Source organism: Rhinolophus ferrumequinum, chromosome 21, assembly GCF_004115265.2.
Source record: "Rhinolophus ferrumequinum isolate MPI-CBG mRhiFer1 chromosome 21, mRhiFer1_v1.p, whole genome shotgun sequence".
NCBI lineage: Eukaryota > Metazoa > Chordata > Mammalia > Chiroptera > Rhinolophidae > Rhinolophus > Rhinolophus ferrumequinum.
Window position 1 is genome coordinate 26,051,855 of NC_046304.1, and position 25,332 is coordinate 26,077,186.

The 25,332-nt window shown below is 34.1% G+C and overlaps 1 protein-coding gene across 1 annotated transcript in view; it reads right to left on the reverse strand.

Annotated features, from left to right (window-relative positions):
- Nucleotides 1–25,332, reverse strand: part of MED13 (mediator complex subunit 13) — a 93,094-nt gene that overhangs the window by 56,482 nt on the left and 11,280 nt on the right. The window contains exons 4-8 of the mRNA XM_033089520.1: nucleotides 8,751–8,896; nucleotides 7,762–7,959; nucleotides 5,866–6,060; nucleotides 5,162–5,324; nucleotides 4,852–4,962 (exon numbers count right to left, since the gene is read on the reverse strand). Of these exons, the coding sequence (XP_032945411.1) occupies nucleotides 4,852–4,962; nucleotides 5,162–5,324; nucleotides 5,866–6,060; nucleotides 7,762–7,959; nucleotides 8,751–8,896 (813 nt within the window). The remainder of the gene's footprint in view (nucleotides 1–4,851; nucleotides 4,963–5,161; nucleotides 5,325–5,865; nucleotides 6,061–7,761; nucleotides 7,960–8,750; nucleotides 8,897–25,332) is intronic.

A 25,332-nucleotide genomic window follows, 5' to 3' on the forward strand; every position in this document is an offset into this window, starting at 1 on the left:
CTTGGTTATTTGGTTTTCAAAAATGAACAAAATGAGTTTGGCACTTTAACGATAAACAAATGATAAAATTTGAGTTTTTATGCATTATTTAGAATTCGGGAAGATTTAGAATTTGGAAAATTGTTATCTGCCACAGTGAGCTTAACAGCATTCCAATACTTAAAAAAGATTTTTCTGATGAGATTGTTGGTGATATTAATGAATGCAATTTTTCATATCACATAACAAAATGTGCCAACATTTGGAAGATCTGCATAAGTCAGTGAACTGTTATTTTCTAAATAATCAATGCATGATGTTACAAAATCATGCATAAGTAAAAGATTCAGTTTTTGGTGGGTACAAGAATTTCATTAATATGGCTTCACATTCCACATTGAGACTAACTTTTAAGAAACTACCACTTGTCAAATTTTGGTATAGAATCAAAGACTATCCACAATTATCTGAAAAAGCTACTGAAATATTCTTCCCTTTTCTAATTGCATAGCTATGAGAAGTTGGATTTTCTTCACACATTTCAACCAAGACAATCTACAACAAAAGATTGAATGTAGAATTAGATGAGAATCTAGCTATCGTCTATTGAGCTCAACACTGAAGAGATTTGCAAAAATAAAAAAAAAATACTACTCTTCTAATTTTTTTTGTTGTTATTTTGGAAAACAGTTGATTTCTATAAAAGTATTTTATTCATGTTAATATGTACTGGGTTTATTATTTTTTTAAATAAGTAGTGCTTTACCATTTCTCTAAAATCGATATAAATAGTAACCCACATAAATAAAAGCACTTTGGGGGTCTTCAATAATTTTTTAGAGTGTAAATAAGTTCTGAGACCAAAAGTTTAAGAAGTGATCAAGTTACGCAAAGCACTAAGGAGAATCACCAACAACCTGCGGTGAACAATTTGGTTATATTCCAAGTATACAGGAGATACGAAAAGTAAACAGCCATACATTCCCCTACCCTTCTTTAAAGATAAGAAACTATTAATTCAGCCTATATACTAATAGCAACGGCTAGCTAAATTTCTGGTAACATTACAGTCCCTTTCTTCTACAGAGACCTTTTTCTAAAAACTGGCCTTCTGTAGAGAGAACAACTGAATTTCATACTAGAACTCAAACAAATTGAGAATCTTTCTAAAAAAGAAGTTGTCCTTAAAGTATAATCCAACAGTGATCCCTTTAGATTCTTTTTCCTAATAAGTTCCTAGTATTTTAATGTTAACACTTGAAATTTATTGTTTTGCTTTCTATAGTTATATAGCCTTCTATGTGCTAATTTTCTTATGAACATTCCGCCAGATTAAAGCCTAATATCGGTAAATGTACAATATTTAATCTCACTAATAACTGAAAAATGCCAGTTAAAACAATTTTATGCTTTCCACTTACTATAATGACAAAAAGATAAAATTAAGGACAGTTCTTAGAATAGTGAAAGCACAACAAAAATCAGCACTCTTAAATGCAAAATGTGGGAGTAAAATTGGTAAAATCTTTTTGAAGTCATAAGCAGTTTAAATAACCCCCTTGCCCACAACTCTCTCATCACCCTCCTAGTTTTATTTCCTTCCAAGCACTCATCACTCTTAAATTTTAGAAGGATTAAGAATTCTTTTTAAAAACAAATTAGTTACCTGCCCCATTCCCATTGGAGTACAGGCTTCCAAATAGCAGGAGCCTTGTTCGCTAGTGTATCCTGAGCCTAGGACATCTATCACAAAGTGTTCAAAAAAATCTAATAACTAACTGATAGTCACAGAAGTTTTGTTTTGTTTTTTAAAGTAAACACAAACAAAAAGCCTCTGGAAGTAACCTATCAAACCCCGAATGATTAAATACACTATGGTACTTCTATTCAGTGGAATACCAAAAAGTTTTTTAAAACAATATGGCAGATCCTACAAGTAATGAGACTGGAAAAGAGCTAAGGTACAGTAAGTGGAAAAAAAAGAGATGCCAATACATCAATATTATATTTATGTGTTCAGCGGAAAAACATATATATATATATATACACAAAATTACAGAGAAAAGTATGGAAGGATAATATCTAATTGGCAAGGAGACACTTCAAGGGAGAGGTAGAATTTGGAAAGACATAGAGCAGGATGAGGGGATCTTCAGCTTTATTTGTATAATTTAAATTCCTTAAAATTAGATATACTCATGAAAATTGCTTATATAATTATGCAATTTTTTTCCCAAATCAATTTCTAAGAGAAGCCAATGTATCAGTCAGGGTCATCCTGTCATCACAGAGGAAATTTACTATAGAGAATTGGTTCAACAAAATAGGAAAAGTGAAGCAACCTAGAGACTAGTAACAGCAGGGAGCTTCTATGACTTCTAGGACTGAGAGGACAGTAGGAAGTAGTCTTACCATATCACAGAAGCTTAGGATGGTGCTAGAACCATAGCAGGACCTGCTTAGTGGTTAACTGGGACCATGGGACCATGAAAGAAACAGGGCTGCCATTAATGGGACACAGAGCTGCTGCTGGAGTTGGATCAAAAAACCGATGAGGAAGTACCCTGGCGTTTTGCCTCTTCTCATCGACCAATCTCATTAGTGTTTCCTATTAGCCAAATCCAGAAAGCAAGTGAGGCTAATCAAATCATGTCACACACCTTAAACTTACACAACGTTGTCAATTTTATCTCAATAAAGCTAAAAAAAATATGTATGTAGAAAATAAGGGAGCCTAGAAAATGTACTTCCCTTCAATATAGAACAGATCAGGGGAAATGTAGGGATAGATTTGAGAGCAAAGTGGCTGACTACTACAGTCAGTTACCAACGTGTGCCATACCTCCTATATTCTATAGTAGTGAGGATGCACATATACAGTGACTCAAGTCTTTCCGAGCCTTATTTAAGAACAGAACAAAAGAACCATATTTAAGGGAAGTAAACAGAAACACGTAGTAAAAATGCAATAGTAAACAATTAAATTAAAAAAAGTAAATGCTTAGAAACACTGTATTTACTAAAGGGATTTACCAAAGCAAGTAACATGTATAGATTATACAAAATTTCATTATTTCAAATTTTTACATATCTGGGAGGAATTCTGGAAATATGAAAGAAAGTTAAAAGTGAAAGTTCAGCTTAGAGACCAAGAATTTGAACTTATGCATTTTGAGCATCTTCCTCTAAAACAATGTTAGACAAATATACTTAAAACCCACATCTTTCAAAAAGAAGAAAGTAAAAGACTAGGTTAGGAACTAAAAAAGAAGAGCTACTTGATAAAAATGCCAATAAATACAAGGAAAGAAAAGCTTAATTTCATTTAAGCATTCCATTGGTCTTAGACCAGGGACTGGCAAACTTACTCTGTAAAGGACCAGATGGTAAATATTTTAGGCTCAGGGGGCCATACAGTCTGTGTTGCAATTACTCAACTCTATGTAAGCAGCCGTAGTTAATATGTAAATGAATAGATGTGGCTCTGTTCCAATAAATCCTTATTTATGAACACTAAAATTGGATTTCACATAATTTTCACGTCACAAAATAATCTCCTTTAAATTTTATTCAACTATTTTAAAATGTAAAAATCATTTTCAGTTCACAGGCTATACAAAACAGGCACTGAGCCAAATTTGGCCAATGGATCATACAAATAATGTCAGACAAATAATGTCATGGAGCCCAGCATTTCAAGACTAGGTCTGTTCTCCCCCTAGCTGGGTATGGCTTTTAACATTTAAACTGTTAAACAGGAGCTAATCTATATTTTTATTCCAATCTATCAACAACAGAAGCAAGTTTTCAACAAAGTTGCCAGAATTTTAAAAATTATAGTCTCTACTCCAAAAAATCTATGTAAGGGACACTTAATCTATGAAAAAACATACCACAATACTTCAGAGTCTGTCACTATACTCAATCAAACAGAGCTAATGTAAGGAAAACCTTGGCCCTAACCTGCAGACAAGGTACTCCATTTCCTTGGCTCACATCCATGATGAAAAGGGGTGGCCAACTATTTGCTCACAAGTCCTGATTACGGATGTCAATATCATTATTTGTTTACTTGATTGCAAAAGCATATGATCTACACTTAATCTGTAGAATAAAATAAACTCTAAGCAATATAATCTTAATGCCTCTAACCAAATCTCATCAAAGACCCAAATATATAAAATAAATACAAATGCCCGAAGAATTCCAAATTCATCCATTCCTCTATCAACCTTTCAACCAATACAGTCTCTTAGAAAGCTTGTATTTTTACAGAACATCTTTGGTCCCTTGTTGAATCATATTTTTTGAATCTTATTTCAGCATTTCACCTCCAGTTTGCCCAAAGGATATTATTAGAAACTGCTGCACAAACCCTATAGTGTATTTACTATAAAAGATCGTGGAAATTTTTATCTAGTACATCATATATCATCTTTTTCATAAGACCCCTTGGGAGAAATTTCTCAGGCACAATGCTACCTATGAACACTTCAAGAGACGTGTGCCTCTTACCTTATAGATGAATTATAGATACACACACACACACACACACACGCACAAACCATAATCAAGTATAAAATTTTCTTTTATTTAGCTGCAAAACCAAGCTTTCACAGTCCAGCTCTGAAAACTGTGCAAGAATGTAAGGCATACACTTATTTGTATGTACTTCTATAATTATAATAGCTCCAAATTATTGAACTTTTTTCCTCAAATTTTTCTTTTGAAAAATACCCTAACACACTGTGCTTATATAAGCTACCTCAAACAAAGTGGGGCATAACTATTCAACAGCATAAGAAACTACCACATACACATTCAGATTATCAATCGACTAAAAAAAAAAAAAAAAAAAAAAAAAAAATCTACCTCAAACAGCAGCAATTTGCTCTTTGTGTGGCTTCAACAAAATCCCAGGATGCTACTTTATCAGCGGTCTCTTCTTCACATGGACCACTTGATGAAGCTGAATACTTCCTCCTAAGATTTGAAATTATAAAATTATTTAGAATTCACAAAATTTTCTGTAACCCTAAGTTAAGCATTAAAATTGAATTTTAAAATATCAATTTTTTGAATTAAATAAAAATCAGATAAATGACTGCTTATACTTTAAATATCTCATATGTACAAGTAACGACCAACATGTAAGTTTTAACTTGAAAATGAAAATACGTACTTGTTCTGTGCTCTGTTCATATTGCATTCTTGCCAAACTCGATCCACCACATGACTTGCTAATTTTCTGGGTATTTTCCCACCATGATGGCTAGTACTATCAGAGCTGAAGCCATCCGATACTGAAGAGAATTTGACCCACTTCTGGGCAGACTGAGGATCAACTGAAAACAAAGAAAAGAGAATAAACTGTAGGAGAACAGAGGTAGATTTAAAATAATATTATTTGGGTTTTTAAAAATTAATTTGTGACACAATTTGCCCCAGCTACCTGGTAAGTGGACTTATATTTTGAAGCAAAATAGTATGTTACTTTACATAAAATACAGAAAGGAAAAAATCTGAACAGGGCATGTGAACTGGATGGTAATGTTATATCACTGTTGACTTCCTGACTTGAAGGATTAAATGGTAGTTATATAGGACGGTATTATTAATTTTGAAATATACAGAGTACTTAGGGATGATGGGGCATCATGTCTGCACCTTGCTCTTAAATGGTTCAGAAGAAAGCCAATGATAATGAATGTATACATATGGCGAGGGTGATGGAACAAATGTGAAACAGTTTGGGAAACTGGATGAGGGAGTTCTTTCAACAAATTTGAAATTATTTCAAAATAATTATGTTTTAAATTAAATTGTTTACTATATTCAAAATAACAGATTTATCACTAGAGCTAATGAAACAAATTAAAACAATACCTGTTTGGACTTCCTCAGGAGATGTAGGTGGTGTAAGAGTAACCGAAGACATAGCAGGATCTCTTGTGGAAGCAGGCACTTGATGGACACCCAAGCAGGAAGCTGAACAGTGAGAGGATCCCACAGAGCTTGGAGTAGGAATGTCTGACTGAGGAACTAGAACAAAGCATGCTGGGTAGACCATTCGGACACCAGCTGAAAGGAAAAAAGACAGGAAAATCAATTATTATTGTGATGACAGTGGGATTAGTTTCAGTCAAAAATACTGTAATGGAAAAGTAGATATAATTACACTTGTTTAAATAGTAATATATTTAATATATTTTTATAAATCTACGCTCTTTTTGGCATAGGTTTTTCTGCAAGAAACCACACGAAACTGTTAGTACTGGTTACCTTCTGCGAGACTTAGAATAAAGCTTTCTCTTTTCATTTTTGATTTTCTAACGTAAAATGTGTATTACGTTTTTCAAAAATCCTTATTTGCAAATTTGACTGCCTATAGGTGTACCAAAATTTATTTTAAAAGTTTAACAAAAGTAATCTGGGCACTAGAATTATGGACCATTTTTTGTTTTCTTCTTTATGTCTCTTTTTTTTAATTAAATTTTTATTGGGGAATATTGGGGAACAGTGTTTTTCCAGGACCCATCAGTTCCAAGTCAAGTCGTTGTTTTCAATCTAGTTGTTGAGGACGCAGCTCACTGGCCTGCTTGATGGAAACATCAAGCCATTGTTTTCATTCTAGTTGTGGAGGGTGCAGCTCACTGGCCTATGTGGAAATCAAACCAGCGACCTTGGTGTTATGAGCACTGTGTTCTAACCACTGAGCCAACCGGCCGCCCCTTTATGTTTCTATTTAAAAAGCCTATTATATGTTGGTGTTTTGCTTTTGTTTTTTGTCACAATTACTCTGGTGGTAATGTATTTATTAAAATCAAATATAGATTTTTTTAAAATTAAAAAACCCAAAACCCCAAATAAGGCAATCTTCATATGTAACATTACCATATGATTCCACTAAACAGTGTTGCACTTCTAATCCCAATTATCTGCTCCATTATATATTCCCCACACCTCCCATGTCTCTCTAAAGTGGAGTATACATCTTCACCCCATTGTCAGGCTTGGCTGTGTAATTTGCTCTGAAATATAAGTGATATATGTCAAATCCTAACAGGAACTTTAAATGTGCTTGCAGGATCAATGCAGCTCTCTCTTATCTCTTACACTTCTGTCCTCTGCCGTAAGATCAGCATGTCCCAAATACAGTTTACCTTGTTACTCTCGGTCCCTTCCCTGAATGAGAACACATATAGAAAACAGCCAATCTGAACAGAGCTGACCTGGGCAGAGCAGATGAAAGCCAGTTCTTTCAGGTACATATTCTTCCTTTTCAGTTATCAGAGATGACGGTTTTACCAAATGTTAAAATACTGCATAACACAGGTTGTCAATTTTCCAGCCTCCAAATAGTATCTTCAAAATTATTTTCTTCCCCCTTTTAGCCTGCTTTCCCCTAGGTGGAATATATTTCCCTACTCCAATGACTACAGCATGGCCATGTGACTAGTTTTGTCTGAGTGTGAACAGATGTATCCAAGCAGAAGCCTTAAATACACTTACATGGTTAGACTCAGTCCCTATTATTCCTCTGTTCTTGTAAGAATAGCATGTTCCAGATATGGGGTACTCCTTGAACCTAGGCTGCAGAATAAGAAAATACAAGGAGCCAAACCACCATCGAGCTGCAGCCCTTACGTAATGTGAGCAGTAAGAAATAAATGTTTGGTGTTGAAAGTCACTAAGGTATTACGGTTGTTTATTATTCAGCAAAATCTAACTAATACATACAGTCACTATCTTCCCTTTAGGATTAATACTCAGAATCCGTACCAACAAGAACTTCTACTGCAGCTAAAGAATCATCTTCCCAATCCATATCTTCTTGTTTTTCTTCAGACATCTCCTTCAAACAAGATGAGATAGGATAGAATTGTTTCCATTCACCAATTAGTTTTTTTGTAGCTGAATCGGACATCTTGAAGGCCTGTCCTGTGAGAGTGCCATTTAGTCCAAATGGGCTTAAGATAACTAGAAACCCAAAACAGACATCAAATAAGTAACTAAAGACTATACACCAAATAAGATCACACTGAACAGTATGGCAAGTAATTATGCAATTCTAAAAAAGAAAAAGAAACCCGTAATGATCATTCCTGAGAAAATCAATTTATTGTACTTCATTATTGTGAAGATAAGGTACAGCATTGAGTTTATTATAAAAACTTAAATTTTTTCTACCAAAAAAATCTCAGATGGATAGAATTTCACGATAAACTGGGAATATCTGTATATCCTTCAATTTCTCCTGACTTCCACTAAGGAAAAGCAATTTGAGGAAAAACAATGTGCATATATAAATCTAAGTATTTACATGTAATGCCATATGCATTTTAAAAAAGCAAATACTAGGCTTTGAATTAAAACAAGAACAAATCAGCCTCAAAAACAAACCAGCCATTTTATAAAGTATTTCCGCTAGATAAATTATACTAAAAGTCCCAGTATTAAGTGTTCAAAATGACATGTGACTTGATGTGCAAGGTAACTATGAAAACATAAGCACATATATATGTGCTAAATGCTATTTAGAAAAAAATATTTTAAAATATGCTGTCATTCATGTACAAGAATTTTAAAAATAATACTTGTATTTAAAAGAACTTATTTCATTGATTTAATGCTCTAATGGGGAATAAAGTAAATTACATCAGAATCATCAATAGGCTAAATTTCATTAATCCCAAAATGTACAATTACCAATTTCAGTAAGAATTTTCAACAATAAAAGATCAAATACCTAAGCAAACAAAATAATCTACCTTGAAATGGGCTATTAGACTGTTGAGCAAGGGTGATATGCTCTTCACTAAGAAGGTACACAGGTTGATGTTGGTTGATTTCCACACTGGTACAAACATTGCTGTCTCCATGCAAGAAAAAGGTGAAAGAGCAGGACAAGTGTTCACTAATAAAGAAGAAAAAGTTATATTTTAGTGATAATATGCCAAAAAATGTTAACTTGCTTTTCTTAATTATGCAGCTACACCACAAAATGCATATTCGCTTTAACCCAGAAATTCTACTTCATCATCTGAAGGAGAAAAAAATCAGATATGAGCAAGGATTTAGCTATAAAAAAAAGTTCTTCAGATCATGATTTGTAGTAGAAAAAGCTGCAAATAGAGGAACCAGTTAAGTACACAAACACTACAATTATAATATAGCTACCGAAAGAGTGGGTTTAATGAAAAGGGTAGGCTACCAAAAAAGCATAGTCTCATTTTTTTAAAAGTGGAAAAGAGAAAAGTTTCTTTGGAAGAAGTGAAGAGTAATGCAGAGCTGAAAATTTCTTCATCTAATGTATATTAAGGAGCCAACAGATACTGTTTAAAGTTGATAGAACAAGAAACTAAAATTTAAGCTTATCATTCAAGTTAAAAAGAAAAACTGAAAATAATATAACTGAAAACTGAAAAGAATGTAACTAAAAGAAATCTTATCTTTCATTGTCAAGAATCAGTAGACATTGTATCTCACGTTGATTAATCAAGGCCTAGAAGTAAAGCATTTCTGCAATTATGGCAGTAACCACCAAAATAAATTTTAAAAAAAGATTTAAAAACAAAAACAAAACCTGGTTACTTCCAGGGAATGGGACTAAAGCAATTAAGTGGCGATCTTAAAATTTTCTAATTTATAATACCATTTTGTACTGTTTGAATCATGTAACTTTTAAATTAAAAAATTTTTTAATTCTATAATCAGTGATTGCCATATCTTCCCTGACCCCAGAAGATTTTGTGTTTTTTTTTAAATAAACTTGTATTTGGAATAATTTTAAATTTATAGAAAAGTTGCAAAGATAGTATAGAGAGTTTCCATATACCCTTCACTCAGTTTCCCCTAATGTTAACATCTTACATAGCCATGCTACATTTGCCAAACGAACTCCAATCTTCATTAGGATTTCACCTGATTTTCCACTTATGCCCTTTTTCTGTTCCAAGGTTCAATCCAGGATACTACACTGCATTTAGCCAAGAGTTACCTACCCCCTCAGCTTTACTGAGGTATGACTGATAAAGCCAATACGAAATAAAATTTACAATTTTTAAATTATTGAATAAGTAAATTAAGCTCGTTTCTTCTCTCATTAAAAGACACCCTATTGGTATAGCTATTTGATGAGTCATTACAAAGATCATACACATTTGCTATAAGAGTATAAAATAATCAAGTTAAGAGACTATTAACTAGTATTGTTGAAAACTATCCATCCAAAAGTAAACCATTGCTAATGCTCGGTTAAAGTAAACTCAACTTTGTTATTGCTTTCCAGCAGTATTTTTCAACAGTGGTAAGATATCTATACTACAAAACAGACAAAAAAATCTACCAAACACAAACCTATCTCCAAATGCTTAAAACAAAACAAAAAACATACACGCACACATTCAAAAGGATTGTGCATTGGGCCAACCGGTGAGCTCAGTTGGTTAGAACACGTTGCTCTTAACAACAAGATTGGCAGGTTCGATCCCCACATGGGCCACTGTGAGCTGCGCCCTCCACAACTAGATTGAAACAACTACTTGACTTGAAGCTGATGGGTCCTGGAGAAACACACTAAAAATAAATTTAAAAAAATAAAAAATAGAAAAAAAAGGGGGTGGTTGGATGGCTCGGCTGGTTAGATCGCGAGCTCTGAACAACAGGGCTGCTGGTTCAATTCCCACATGGGCCAGTGAGCTGCACCCTTCACAATTAGATTGAAGGACAACAACTTGGGAGCTGATGGGCCCTGGAGAAACACATTGTCCTCCAATATTCCCCAATGAAATTTTTATATATATATATAAATTATATGTATATGAAATTATTTATATATATATGAATTTATATATATATAAAAGGTACTGTGCATTAAACTTAGTATTATAATCAGATCCAAATGCACTACATACTAAGCCACCAAGTAAAAGCAAACGTTATTCCTTTGTTCAACAAGTATTTTACAGCTAAGCACATGATACTGTGGTAAGCACTCATTTATTTAATTATTGTTATGGCTAATGCTGTAACAAAAACCAGGTACAGGATGCTATGAAAATGTCTTAACAAGACGTAGATAATGAAAACAAAGTTTTAATTCCTTAGGGGAAAAGAAACAAACTTAAGCAACATCATAAAAGTTATTCTTACATCCTATGGTGCCTTATATCAGCATACCTACCCCCAACACCTCTTACTTCTCTGACCTCATCTCTTACTAGTCTTCTAATACTTTCCCTTCTCCCTCAGCTGGCCTCTCCTCTGTTCCTTAAATACACCAGGCCTTTGTACCTACTGTACTCGACCTAAAACTACATTCCAGATATCTGCATTCACCTTCATAAGGTTTTTATTCAAATACCTTCTAGGTGAGGTCATCCTCCTTTAAATTGCCCCTCAATTCCTCCTCTGGGATTTGTTTTGTTTTGGCTAAGAAATAGTCACAATTCAACATGTTATGATTCCGGTATTTCTTATACAATGTAAACTCAATTGGAGAAGAATCTGTCTCCTTTGTTCAATGTTGTATCCCTAGAATCTAGAATAGGTCCTTGGCAGAGTAGACACACACTAACTACTGTACAATGAAGTCCATATCTGAACTGCTTATCTCTAACCAAACATACTGCTTTTCTTACCAAGTCTATACCTATACAGTTGCCCAAGCCAGAAATAGAAATCATCTTAAATTTTTTCCCCTAAACTCCCTACATTCAACTAATAAATCTATCACTAATTCCTACTGATTCTAGTTCTTAATATCTATGATTTGTCAGTTCTGTCTCTTGTTAAGGTCTGGAAACTACTCAAATCTCTAATTTATCTTTGTTACTTTATACTGCTGCCAGCAAACTTTCTAAAAATTAATTCTGATCATGTAACTGGAGGCTTAAAATCAATAGTTCCCTAATGCCTTCAGGACTAAATCAAAAAAACCTTAGCATAGCAGTTTAGACCCTTCACAATCTGATCTTTGCCAAACTCTCTAGACACATACTTAATCCAAGAATTCAGTTCCCCTTTGTTTACGACAAATTTCTCCCCACTTCTTAATCATTCCTTAAGACTCCTTTAAGCATCACCTATGTGTTCCCATAAGATTCTACACTTATAATAGCACTACTATTATTTACTTACTAATTGAACTCCCTGACAGGTTGTAAATCCCTTGATAAAAGGAATTATAACTTTGATATCTGTGGAAGATTGAGTATTGGTCCCAATTCTTTACCCCTCTCATTTTTTTAATCACGGTAAAAAAACACAACATAAAACTTATCATCTTAACTATTTTTAGATCATTAGGTAGTGTTAAGTACATTCATATTGTTGTGGAAAAGATCTCCAGAACTTTTTCATCTTGCTATTATTAAACTACACCCATTAAACAACAAAGCCTCCTTTTTACCTCCTCCCAGTCCCTGGAAACCACCATTCATTCTACTTTGTTTCTATGAATTTGACTGCTGTAGATACCTCTCGTAAGTACAATCACACATAGTCTTTTTGTGACTGCCTTACTTCACTTAGCATAATGTCCTCAAAGGTTCATCCGTGGTGTGGCAAGTGACAGGTTTTCTTTCTTTTTTAAAGGGTGAATAATAACCCATTGTACGTATAGAACACATTTTGCTTGACCATTCATCCACCAATGGACATTCAGGTTACTTGCACCTCTTGGCTATTGCGATAGGGTGCTATGAACATGGGTATGAAAATATCTAAGATTCTGCTTTCAATTCCTGTGGATATATACTCAGAAGTAGGACTGCTGTATCATATGGTAGTTCTATTATTAATTTTTTGCCATATTGTTCTTCATAGTGGTTGCCATCATTTTACAATTCTATCAACAGTACACAAGGGATCCAACTGCTCTATTCTAACACGTTATTCTTCGTTGTTTTCTTTTTTTTTTTAATAGTACCCATCCTAACAGATGTGAGGTGGTATCTCATTGTGATTTTTATCTGCATTTTGTTGATTGCTGATGTTGAGAATCTTTTCATATGCTTGTTGGTCACTTGTGTATCCTCTCTGAAGAAATGTTTATTTAAGTCTTTTGCCCATTTTTCAATTGGGTTACCGTATTTTGCCAGTGTATAATGCGCAACCACATTTTCGACCCAAACTTTCAGGGAAAAAAAAATCTTTTGTTTTAATTTTTTAATTCAAATTTTTGTTTACATTTAGGTACTTGTTTTTTAAAATATTATGGTACAAGAAATTTTACATAACAAATAATTACAAAACACAAGAACAGATATAAGGTACAAGAAATTTTATGTACCGGTAACAAATTTACAATATTTATGCATCACAGAAGGCCAAGAACTCTTCGTCGTTGCAAGTTCATCGTTAAGTTAAAACTGATTATGGTATTCCAGAGTATTATTTTGCATACAGATATCGTAATGATTTCTATAATTAACTTTTAACTCATAAGCATACATAAAAGAATTATTTAAAAACATTTACATAGATACGGAATTAGTACTACCCATGTATAATGTGCATCCTTATTTTTCCCTCACAAATGTGGGCATAAACTGTACATTATACACGGCAAATACGGTATTTGATTTTTTGTTGTTGAGTTGTAGTTCTTTATATATGGTGGATATTAACCCCTTAACAAACATATGATTTGCAAATATTTTCTCCCATTCTGTAAATTGCCTTTTCATTGCTGATTATGTCCTTTGATGCACAAAGGTATTTAAGCTTGATACGGTCCCATCTGTCTATTTTTGCTTTTCTTGCCTTAACTTTTGGTGTATAACCAAGAAACCACTGCCAAATTTAATGTCATGAAGCTTTTCCCCTATGTTTTCTTCTGGGAGTTTTATAGTTGTAGTTTTTATGTTTAGGTTTTTAATCCATTTTAATTTTTGTATATAGTGTAAGATAAATATCCAACTTCATTCTTTTGCATGTGGATATCCAGTTTTCCCAACATCATTTGTTGAAGAGGCTGTCCTTTCCCACTGAGTAGTCCTGGCACCCTTGGCGAAGATCAACTGAACACACACACACACACACACACACACACACACACACACGAGTTTATTTCTGGACTTTATTCTATTCCATTTTATTTATCTTATTCTATTCTATTGGTTTATGTATCTGTCTTTATGCCAGCACCACACTGTTTTGATTACTGTAACTTTGTATTATGTTTTGCCCACCCTCTCTTTATCCAGGCTCTTTGCTGTGACTTTGTAGTTACTCCCATTAGAGGTGAAATATACTTCCCTAACTCTTAACTTAGGCTTGCTTTGTGACTTGCTATGGCAAGCAGAAGTCTGAAATGTGCCTATGCATTCGGCTTACCCTCCAGTGCTTCTTTCATAACCATAAGAACATGCCCTGGCTGGCTCACTGGTCTAAGGTGGATGAGAATTATATGGAATACACCTCTGCCCAACTTCTGTTTACAGTGTGGACCTGATTGGCTAACCCCCGGTTGACCTGCAGATACATTAATAACAATATAGAACTGATATTTTAAGCCCCTGTGTATTGGAGGGTCGTTTGTTACATAGCAATAAATGACAGGCACCAAAGGTGAGGTGCTACCATGACAAAAACCTAGATATGTGGCATTGGCTTTGGGACCACATGATTGGTAGCAAGTAATATAAGATGCTGGAAAATGATGAGAACATTATTATGGGAAGCTAGGAAAATGGTGGACCCATGTTATGTAATGAAGAAATACTTCATAGCACTGTTGCCTAAAATAATCTGGAAGGCAGAAAATGTGCCTAATGTACTTACAGAGTTCAGGGAATGGATAAAATTAAAATGTAATTTGGTTGTCAACAGCTATACTTGATAAAGTACCAAAAGAAAGAGATGAATGTAGAAAAAAACTTGCTGGTTTGAAAGCATAATTTAAAGAGAGTATCAATAGCCCAGAAACTATAGGGCTAGAAAATAAAAATTGTTTCTTAACAACATGATGATGTGGCCTATATTATAACACAGCCTCAAGGAAAAAGCCAAAATCAAGGGTGTGATTCTAATACCATGTTAAAACTATCAAACAGGAGTTTTAATACCAGTTGAAACATTAGGATTTTTAAAAATTACCCCATAGCCACCATACAATTATTTTTCTCAAAGAAGGAATCTAATGTAAACAAACATACGCAACTAATTTTGTTACTAGATGTGGGAATGCATATGTAGCCATATTTGTGCTTTTTTTTCTTTTGAGTGTCCTCTTTTCTGAAACAATTCTATAATTAAGGTTGAGCTTTAGAACACATAAGTACGCAACATAATGTCTAAATAGTATTTTTATCTTAGTAAACCACTAATGTTTAATTTCTGAGAGAGATATGCCCTTTATACGTATTGACATAAAACAGGCAGAAATCAATTATCAAGGCATTTTTCTCTCTAAATAAAAAAAGATATAAGAATTTAAATGACAAAGATGCTTTTAAAACATTAAGAAAATTCATATTCAACTTGTTAGAGCGACTATACATTTTTTTTACCATTACAAGCTTTTTACAGGTTTTCAGGAAGCTTTAGGAGACAAGTATGTCTTAGTAGAGGGGGAAAATTTTAAGTGTTTAAAGGGGGAATTACTAACTAAAACTACTTATGTCAAGAAAAACATTTATTAAGGAAGTGACTCAAGCAAAAACAATCTATTACGTAGAGAAATTGTAAGTTGATTAGTTTTAGGGATCAAGTTAGTATGCTACACAAATGATTATGAATGCTGTGTGCTTAGTAACTGAATAGCAGATTTTAGAATCTGAATTGCAAATAATTCCAAGAACATTTGCAAGTATAAACAACAACCTAAAACAGTCTCATGTTCTTTATCTTTAAAAGACAAAGAGGTTAGGAGACTTGAATTTTATATCCTCATATTTCCTGTTCTTTTAATCAGTGAAGTATGGTTCTTAAAAATACAGCTTTCAACTCTGTTTCATTTCGTACATAAAACATTAAATGAAAATAAGAAAGGACACTCAAAACAAATTTTTGCCAAGACATAAAAAGCAATTAATGTGACTAAAAATTTTCCTAAACAGATTATTATAAAATGGGAAATGTTAAAAAGAAGTAAATGTACTTAAATTCTATAAAATATTATTTAGAAAAATAAATGTAATCTGGTATATACAAAAATCATGGTCCATATAATGAAGGCCCAATGTAGCCTTTCCATATGTCCAATGAGCACTTGACCATCTTAATAACTTTTGAATCAGAAAATAAAACTTAGCTCTTTGATATAAAGTGATAAATTTGTCTCCAAGGGGTCTTTGTAAAAACCCAATATTCCAACATGTAAAACATATGGTCAATCTCTCAGCTCTGTTTATCTGCACTGCCCTACTCACCAGCAGCTCTCAATTCTAGCTGCCTATGGTGAAAGAAAAACATCACCTCCTATACAGCTAGCATGTTCTCAGTGCAGTCTGAACTAGTTATGAAATGGTTTAAAATAAACCAAGCGTTTGCATGATATAGGAGAAAAAACTAAACATTCTAAATATGGGATAAAATTTCTGTAATTCTTACTTTAAAGGCAATATTCTAGTTAGGAAATACAGAACAAAGAGAATGTTAGGTAATACTGCCATACTGAACTAAGAATGGCTCTTCTTTCAAGGAGAGATATCATTGATAATATCACCTCAAACATTTTTGGTACTTAGCACTTAAAAAAGTGAAGTTAAAACAAATATATGTAATAATGAGAATCCAAGGTACTGTTAGCTACTATAAAGTACTGTAGAGAATACCACTGCTCTCCAGGAGGTTCCGCTGTAATAACCAAAATATTAGGTTGATGCAAAAGTAATTGCAGTTTAAAAGGTTAAAAAGTAACTGCAAAAACCGCAATTACTTTTGCACCAACCTAATAAAAAGGTACACGTGAGGCAGAATTTACAAATGAAACCTGAACAGTCACCTGTTGTAGAAAAATGTTCCTCATTTAAGTACTGAAATTAAACGAAACATTCTTTGTTTCTAAGACAGAAAATGAAAAAAAGCTTATAGATTCAAGTTAGCTGTTCTAGTAACAGTTTAATATGTATACGGCTTTAAGAAGAGCCATATTTAATCTATTTTTAGCAGTTCTATTAGGTAGGTACAGAAAGATGATATCCTATTTTGCTGGTAGGGAATTCAAGGCACAAAGAAATTAAATGGCTTAAAATCATAAGACTAGTTAAAGCGAATGTGGACATAAAACCCTAGTCATCCTATCTACTAATTAAAAACGGGCAAAGGACTTGAACAGACATCTATCTAAAGACGTTACACAAATGGCCACCAAGCACATGAAAAGATGCTCAACGTCACTAATCCACAAAACTACAGTAAGATGCCACTTCACACCAATAAGAACGGTATAAAAAAGGAAGGAAGGAAGGAAGGAAGGAAGGAAGGAAGGAAGGAAGGAAGGAAGGAAGGAAGGAAGGAAAAGAAAAAAGAGAATGTGGAAAAACTGGAATCCTCCTGCATTGCTGGTGGAAAATATAAAATGGTGCAGCCATGTGAAAATATGGCAATTCCTCAAAAAGAAAAAAAAAATGAACATAGAATTACTGTAGGATCCAGCAATTCCATTTCTGAGTATATTACCAAAAGAGCTGAAAGCAAGGATTTGAACAGTTATCTATACACCAATATTTATAGCAGCATTATTCAAAATAGACAAAAAGTGGAAACAACTGTCCATTGACAGATGAATCAATAAACAAAATGTGGTATAAAAAAAATACAACAGAATATTATTCAGCCATAAAAGGAATGGAATTGTGGTGCATGCTACAACATAGATGTGAACCTTGAGGATATTATGCTAAGTGAAATAGGCCAGACAAAAAGGACAAATACTGTATGATTTCACTTATCTAAGGTACCCAGAACAGTCAAATTCATTTGAGACAGAAAGTAGAATAGTGGTTACCAGGGGCTAGAAGGAGGGGAAAATAGGAGTTACTATTTAATGGGCAAATTTTCAGCTTCGGACGATGAAAAAGTTCTGTAGATAGATAGTGTGATGGCTGCACAACAATGTGAATGTACTTAACGCCACTGAGCTACTAAAAAGTGGTTGCAATGGTAAATTTTGTTGTGCATATTTTACCACCATTAAAAGAATACAAAAAAAAAACCCTAGTCATCCTAATTCCCAGATTATTCCATCAATTCAACAGTTTCCAAATCTGTCTTTCAATAGAATCACCTGGAGATCTTTTAAAAATTCCAAAGCCAGGCCACGTTCTCAGGTTAAAACACAAGCATCAATATTTTTTAATCTCTCACGGTGATTCCACATCCAGGCAAGTTTGGGAACCAATGCATTAATCTGTATTTCTGTAGCCCTCATAGTAATTTATTAAATTTCTTAAATTTACAGGTATAACTTCAGTATTCGGTATTAATATATCGCTTTGAAACAGGATCTATATTAAAATTCAGAATATAAAACACTTTATCCGTGAATTTCATATATATACTTCTGCTCACTTAGTGAGCACATTACTGACCTTATAAAGAATACTTAACAAGCCAACAACATATTATTCTGGTTTACTACTTCAAGTGCTCTTAAGTACTCTTTATAATCTTGTATTTCCCCAATACGTGTAAGTAATTTTTAAGTATTTTATTATTTCCTATCACTTTAAAAAGATGTAGGTACAGAAGTTACAGTCGTCTACAGGGTGACAATCTGTCTTGTAATTTTTATGCCCTATAACTTGAAAATCTTATGACCATGGACAAGTTACTTAACCTCTCTGTGCTTAAGGTTTAACAATGATAAAATTGGAGTAATTGGGTTGTTGTGAGAATTGAGCTTATTAAGGCCTAATTTCAAACACTGTCTGGCCAGTTCTGCTTAGGCAAAGGTTTCTTACCCCCTTTTCCCCTTCAGAAAAAAATGTCTCTATTATCATTCATATCTGAAACCAACAGTTCAAAAAGACAGATTTGTGTGAGTCTGTAGTAAGAATCAAAGTAAGAAATGATAGTAAGAAAAGCTTAACTGGGAGGGAAAAGGAGAAAGAAAAAAAGTCTCTCTTAGCACTTAATTTTTCTCATAAATATTTCTGGAAAACATGAGTATGTGGAAACTGACCACGCAAATCCTAATGACTCAATATCGTAATTTCATGGGTCATAAGTACCATTGTATTATCACTTAGTATTTGAGAAATAGAATGAATAATCTTGATAATAGACATTAATGACAGACTAGCACAGACAGGCTGCAGGGAAGGAAAAAAAGAGACTACCTATGCCCAACTTGGCAAATAGTGGGTATCTTACAATTCCAAGAGGGTTCAGATTAGAGAGAAGATACCTTTTATCAATAAACACGACCAAACTCAGCTGGGCTTAAAGCCCTAGAATTGTGCTGTTAATGCAATCAATAATCAATATACAGAGAGTGCCAAAAAAATGTATATCCATCTTGGGATAAAAACTTTCCATTTTGCTGTTTTAAGAATGCGTCGTGTGCTTGTTCTGCTAATGCCTATCTCCGGACTTTTGTGGCGAGCGTGTAAACTCTTCCAACACCATTGCAGAAGCAGGACTTGTTGCTTGCGAGGCCTCCTGGATCTTCCCTTGTGTACATCACATACAGTACGTGTCTCAAACTTACCACAAATGCGTGCAATCATTAGGTTTGTTGGAGATTCTGTTGCATACTTCCACCTGTTCTCGAATTTCAAATACCACTTCAAAATGGTCTTGTGCTCCTCCAACGATAACCATGCTTCCGCCATTTTCTTTGGATATCCTGCCTGTCGCATGGTGACGCTAGCATTCATTTGATTAACACCATCTTTTGAGCAAATGCCATACTATACACATTGCTACAGTAATTCAATTCAACTTTGTAAAGTAATACATAGATAACATCTCTTAAAATAAATATGTATACATTTTTTGGCACTCCCGGTACAGAAGTGACTATCAACTACTTGACATGTGATCAGTCCAAATTCAGATGTACTCTAAGTATAGAATATGTATTAGATTTCAAAGACTTAGTTTAAAAAAAAAGTAAAACATCTCAGTAATACCTTTCGCCTCTTTAATTACATGCTCAAATGATGTTTTGGATAAACTGGGTTAAATTATTGAAATTAATTTCACCTTTTTAAAAACTTTTTAATGCGGCTACTAGAAGATTTAAAATTACATGTGACTCACATTATATTTCTATTGGATAGTGCTCCCTTAAAAGACAAGAGGAGAAGAAATGAGTCCTTAGAAAACATAACAGTGATACTATGTTTTAGCTCTTAGGCTTCCCTAGTAGTTCAGATTTTAAGAGGTGCTGAGGAACCCAACCAAAGGACATCATAAAGCTACATAAAATGCCTGATATATCTCCAGAAGAAACATGAATCTTATGGTACTTATATTTAATTAAAATGTTAAAGAAAAAGGACTATAGAAAAGTCACATGTGTGGTAGAAGATAAACACAGCTTTATGGATGAAATTTAAAATATAATCTTTCATGTATTGCCTTAAAAACAAAATTAACCTTGACCAACTTCTTTAGTGAAGCTCCCAAAATATTGTTTTAATTATAAGTATAAAGACTCTGGTGTAAGCAACACCATCCAAAAGAACTTTCTGCAATAATGGAAATATTCTACATCTATATTACTCAATACTAGATAGACATAGGAGCACCTGAAGTATGGTTGTACAACTAAGAAACTCAATTTTGAACTTTATTCTTTCAATTACATAATTGAAACTTCAATAGCCACAAGTGGTTGGTGGTTACTACATTGAACAGTATAATTTTAAAACTTCTTTAAAAGAAAAAAATTAAATTTCCCTACTTTGCATTAATATTCTAGTTACGACTAATTCCATACAAATACTTAGGAATGTACTCCTCTCCTTCCTGTAAACTTCTTTGCCTGCTTCATCCCACTAGACCAGATCTTTCTCTCTCTCTCTGTGGACCAGGTTCTTTGCTAATACTTAATTCCAGGACTCAAAATAAGGGCTGAGAATATACAGAACCAGACATTTGATCCTATTACCTTTATGCGGTATATTCAGCAAGAATTTCTTTATTCTATCCTGTGTGTATATATATATCTTATATTACCTTTTAAAATTAAGGTTAAAGATAACTAACTTACACAGCAGAGAAAAAATCTCCAAGTAGATTTATCAACTAAGCAATATATTTTTTTCCATAGAAATTAATTATATGGCTACATCTGCATTTAAAAGTACATATCTTACAGTGTGTATTGACATAGGAGGTCTGCTAAGTGCCAATTGAGATTTTATGGGAAGGTAATAAGTCAATAGGGAACATGTCTGATTTTAATATATACTTTAAAATATATACTTTAAAATCAGACATGTTCCCTATTGACTTATTACCTTCCTATGCAATCTCAATTGGCACTTAGCAGACCTATGTCAATACACACTGTAAGATATTGGACTAGCTGTCTTTAAAAAATTCCTATAATAGATTCAACATGACAAAAAGCTTAAGCACACACAAACTTATGAAAGTTCTTTTTCAAAGTAAACTTATTCAAATGTGCTCTCAAGCATCATAAGTTTGTAACATCTTTTACTAAGAGACTATTTAAAACCTACAGTAAGTCACTGGTATTTATTACAAGTTTCACTAGCAAGCAGTAGTTTGTAGTGTAGGAACACACCTAAACTGTTCAAGACAAAAAAAGTGGTCCTTCTTTTAACCAAGTATCTAGACTGGTAATTCTTTTAAAGTTCTTGTTAAGTTTGTTCCAGTGGTTAATTACCCTGATAGTAGGGGTTCTTTACAGTAAATCTGTATCTTCTCTTTCAGTCCCTGAAGACTGTTACAGTTAATCAGACAATTAACTACATGGAAGTCCAGATTATTAGAAGATGAGTCAATATTTAAGGGGGGAAAAAGGAAGAAAAATAAGAAAAGGTCAGGAATTTTATTTTCTCCTTTGCTCAAACCAAACCAGTTTCACAGTACAAATTTTCTTCCTTGACAACTGTGTTAATTCTTTCTAAGAATGTTTATACAAGTTTAACAAAAAGTGAATTGATCAGTAAACAAAAACAGTATATGAGATGCTCCTTAGTTAATTAGCTTCATAATGGGCTAGAAATGCATTAATTTATAATTCAATCTTGTTCTAGCTTCACAGTATCATTCCACTGAATTCAATGGTAAAGTAAGTAGTCCCAAATCATAATTAAAAGAAGCTGAGAGACTTATCACCTTGATTTTTTTCTATTTGCTTTCCTAAAGGGAGGGGAGGTGGCAAGGAAGTTCCTGTGAAAAAGATTTGAGGACTAGCATTTACCTTTCCTGTATAAAATCACTTTCGTACAACTATGCTTCAAGAGTAATTCAAAAGAGCACACACTATTTCTGGTACCACTCCACTATGAAAACACAATTTCAATTTTAGCTCCCATGCTAAATGGGTCAGCCCATGGAAAAACACTAGTGCTCAATTACATAGGTAAATAAGTAATCTACTGAATTCATGGAACTCTCCAATAATGAAAAGTTGTATTTTCTATTAATAATAGCCCATCGAGAGAGTTTAATAAAGATACTTTCGGTATCTTACATGGCTGATTGAACACATTCATTTACCTCTACTTCTTTGTGAAATCCCTTCCATACAGTAAAGGATAACGAGAGGACAAAAACAATGGTAGAAGTGACAGCAGAAGGCAAGAGATGGCCATAAAATTTGGAAAGCTAGCAAGCAAAGGCAAAAACAATAACTGACTTAGTAAACACGAAGGGGAGGATGCCAAGACATAAACTGAATCAAATCACTGAATCCCAGAAAGGCTTAGAAATTGAAGACCACAGTGTATCTCTGAAGATAGATGTACAGTGTAACTAAAAACAGAACGAATGAAAGTTCAAATGATTAAGCTAGACTACTGGATCCACTTACCCATCCTGTAGACAGGCTCTTTACATTATTCCTGATCAGTGGAAAACTTACTGGGTTTCTCAATGTCTGAATTGGATGAAACAGAGGGACTCAAGCACTCAGCACTACTAGATAAGGCTGAGGCGATGTATTTAAAAGAGGGATTAAGTGAAAATCTAAATCCTATACAGTATTCCCCAATTGTAAGTATACAAGTATAGCGCCCTTTCCCTAACAGGCTCCCTAAACATTGGCGGCAAAGCTTATACTCTCTAGTCAGGACACTGAAGGACTCCTCTGGGAAAACTGACTAACTTAAAGGGGCAGGAATGGGGGAAGACACATTGACAGTTGGGCAACAGGCACCCAATAAAAATGGCCAGGTCTCTGACCAATCACCCTAGTAAAGCCTGAAACTTTATGGCTACTCATTACACAGAACTCACAGTCAGCATTTTAGTGCTCAGAACTCTTAAGAGTAGAAAAGAAGGTAATTCAGACATTCAGGGTCTCAAAAATATTATTTTTTATGTACTCTCTTCTCAGGAAACTACTGGTGGATGGGCACTACCAAAACAGTAAGGCCTAAAAAAAAAAAAAAAAATGAGGTGTAGAAAATAAGGGATCCAACATAGACAGAAAGGCAAAGTAAATTCCCAAGACGACTGCTGTGTAACACACCTATAAAACCACCAGTCCAAACTGGAATAGAATGAAGGGCCCAAGTAGGAATGTTAACAGGAGAGAGAAAAAAAGAAACTATAATAGATTACATAAACTCCTTAAAGGTAAGGAGGGAAGATTTCTACTTCTGGTGGACGGTCTAGGAGTGGATTATCAGAAGTACACAGATCAGGGCTCAGCAAACTTTTTATCTGTAAAGAGCCAGAGAATATTTTAGGCTAAGTATTTTAGGCTTTGTGGGTCATCTGTCGCTGTCACAATTATATAACTCTGCTGTAGTGTGAAAGCAGGCATAAAATAAACCATTAATGAGTGAGCATGGCTGTGTTACAACACAATTTTATTTATAAAGCAGGTGGCAGGCTACGTTTGCCCTGTGGAGTGGTAGTTTACCAACCCCTAATATAGATAATTAAGTGGAAAAAGATATCATCATTATTAACACTGGGGAAAACAAAAAGATGTGGAGGACATTGAATGTAATCTTAATACTCTATACAGCTCAGCACATATTTATATAACCATAATAATATAAACAACAGATATTGTTTTTATCAAATCTTGTAACTATATTGGCAAGATAAAGAAAGAGAGAAGGGAGAAGAGTGTATACAACTCTGTCAATGTCCAAGTGAGAAGTGTCTGTTGGGGGTGGGGGCCAGTAAAACACCTAAACCATCAACAGAAAGCCAACAGAGTAATCCTGAATAACTGAAAACTCCAGAATAAGCATGTTAATTGCTTCTAAAATTCTAAATAGGTAAATTAAAAGAATTAGTTAGAAGACTTAAAAAGGATTGCCTCTGAGAAGCACATCTAGTAGATGGGGCTCAGGCTGCACCTTTTCATTTTAAATCCTGGTAATATGGTCAACTTTTTTTTTTAAATAAATAAATTTTATTGGGGAATATTGGGGAACAGTGTGCTTCTCCAGGGCCCATCAGCTCCAAGTCACTGTCCTTCAGTCTAGTTGTGGAGGGCGCAGCTCAGCTACAAGCCCAGTCGCCGTTTTCAATCTTAGTTGCAGCGGGCGCAGCCCACCATTCCATGTGGGAATTGAACAGGCAAACTTGTTGTTGAGAGCTCGCGCTCTAACCAACTGAGCCATCTGGCTGCCCCTGCATAACTTCTTAAAACTACATAAATGTATATGAAATATTGCCAATTGCCTACTGATATCTATTTCCCCTACTAATTGCCTACTTAATATTTATTTTCCATTTCTTCTTACTAACCAAAAGCCTTATTTTGTTCAGAGTGGCAACATTGGCAACACAAAAAAATATTTGTTTCTCTTAATATAGCCAATGATCTGTCAGCTGAAGGTTCCAGAAAGAATCTATTTTCTAATCAAGGGTTACCCCTACCCCTCTCACTTCTTCTCTTCCTTCTCCTACCAGGAATCCACTGTGAGTGACGTTTGGAGGTACAATACCTACTGGGACCAGAAGAATCAAAGCCAAAGGCTAAAGATGACAGAACAGAAAACTCCAGGGAATCTGAGTTCTTGATGACATTATATTATAGAACAGATGCACCAGTTATTGGACTACCTCAAGAGTCCTTACTATTGAGAAAAGTCAATCCCTACATAAGCCAGAGAGTTCGGTATTCTGTTATTTGCAAGTGAATGCGTTCCCAACTTGTACAATTATTTTGTTGACAATAAAGGTTTGCTTTAATTTTCAAAGAGGAAAGAATCTTGATTTGTCCAGGCTTACTTATTC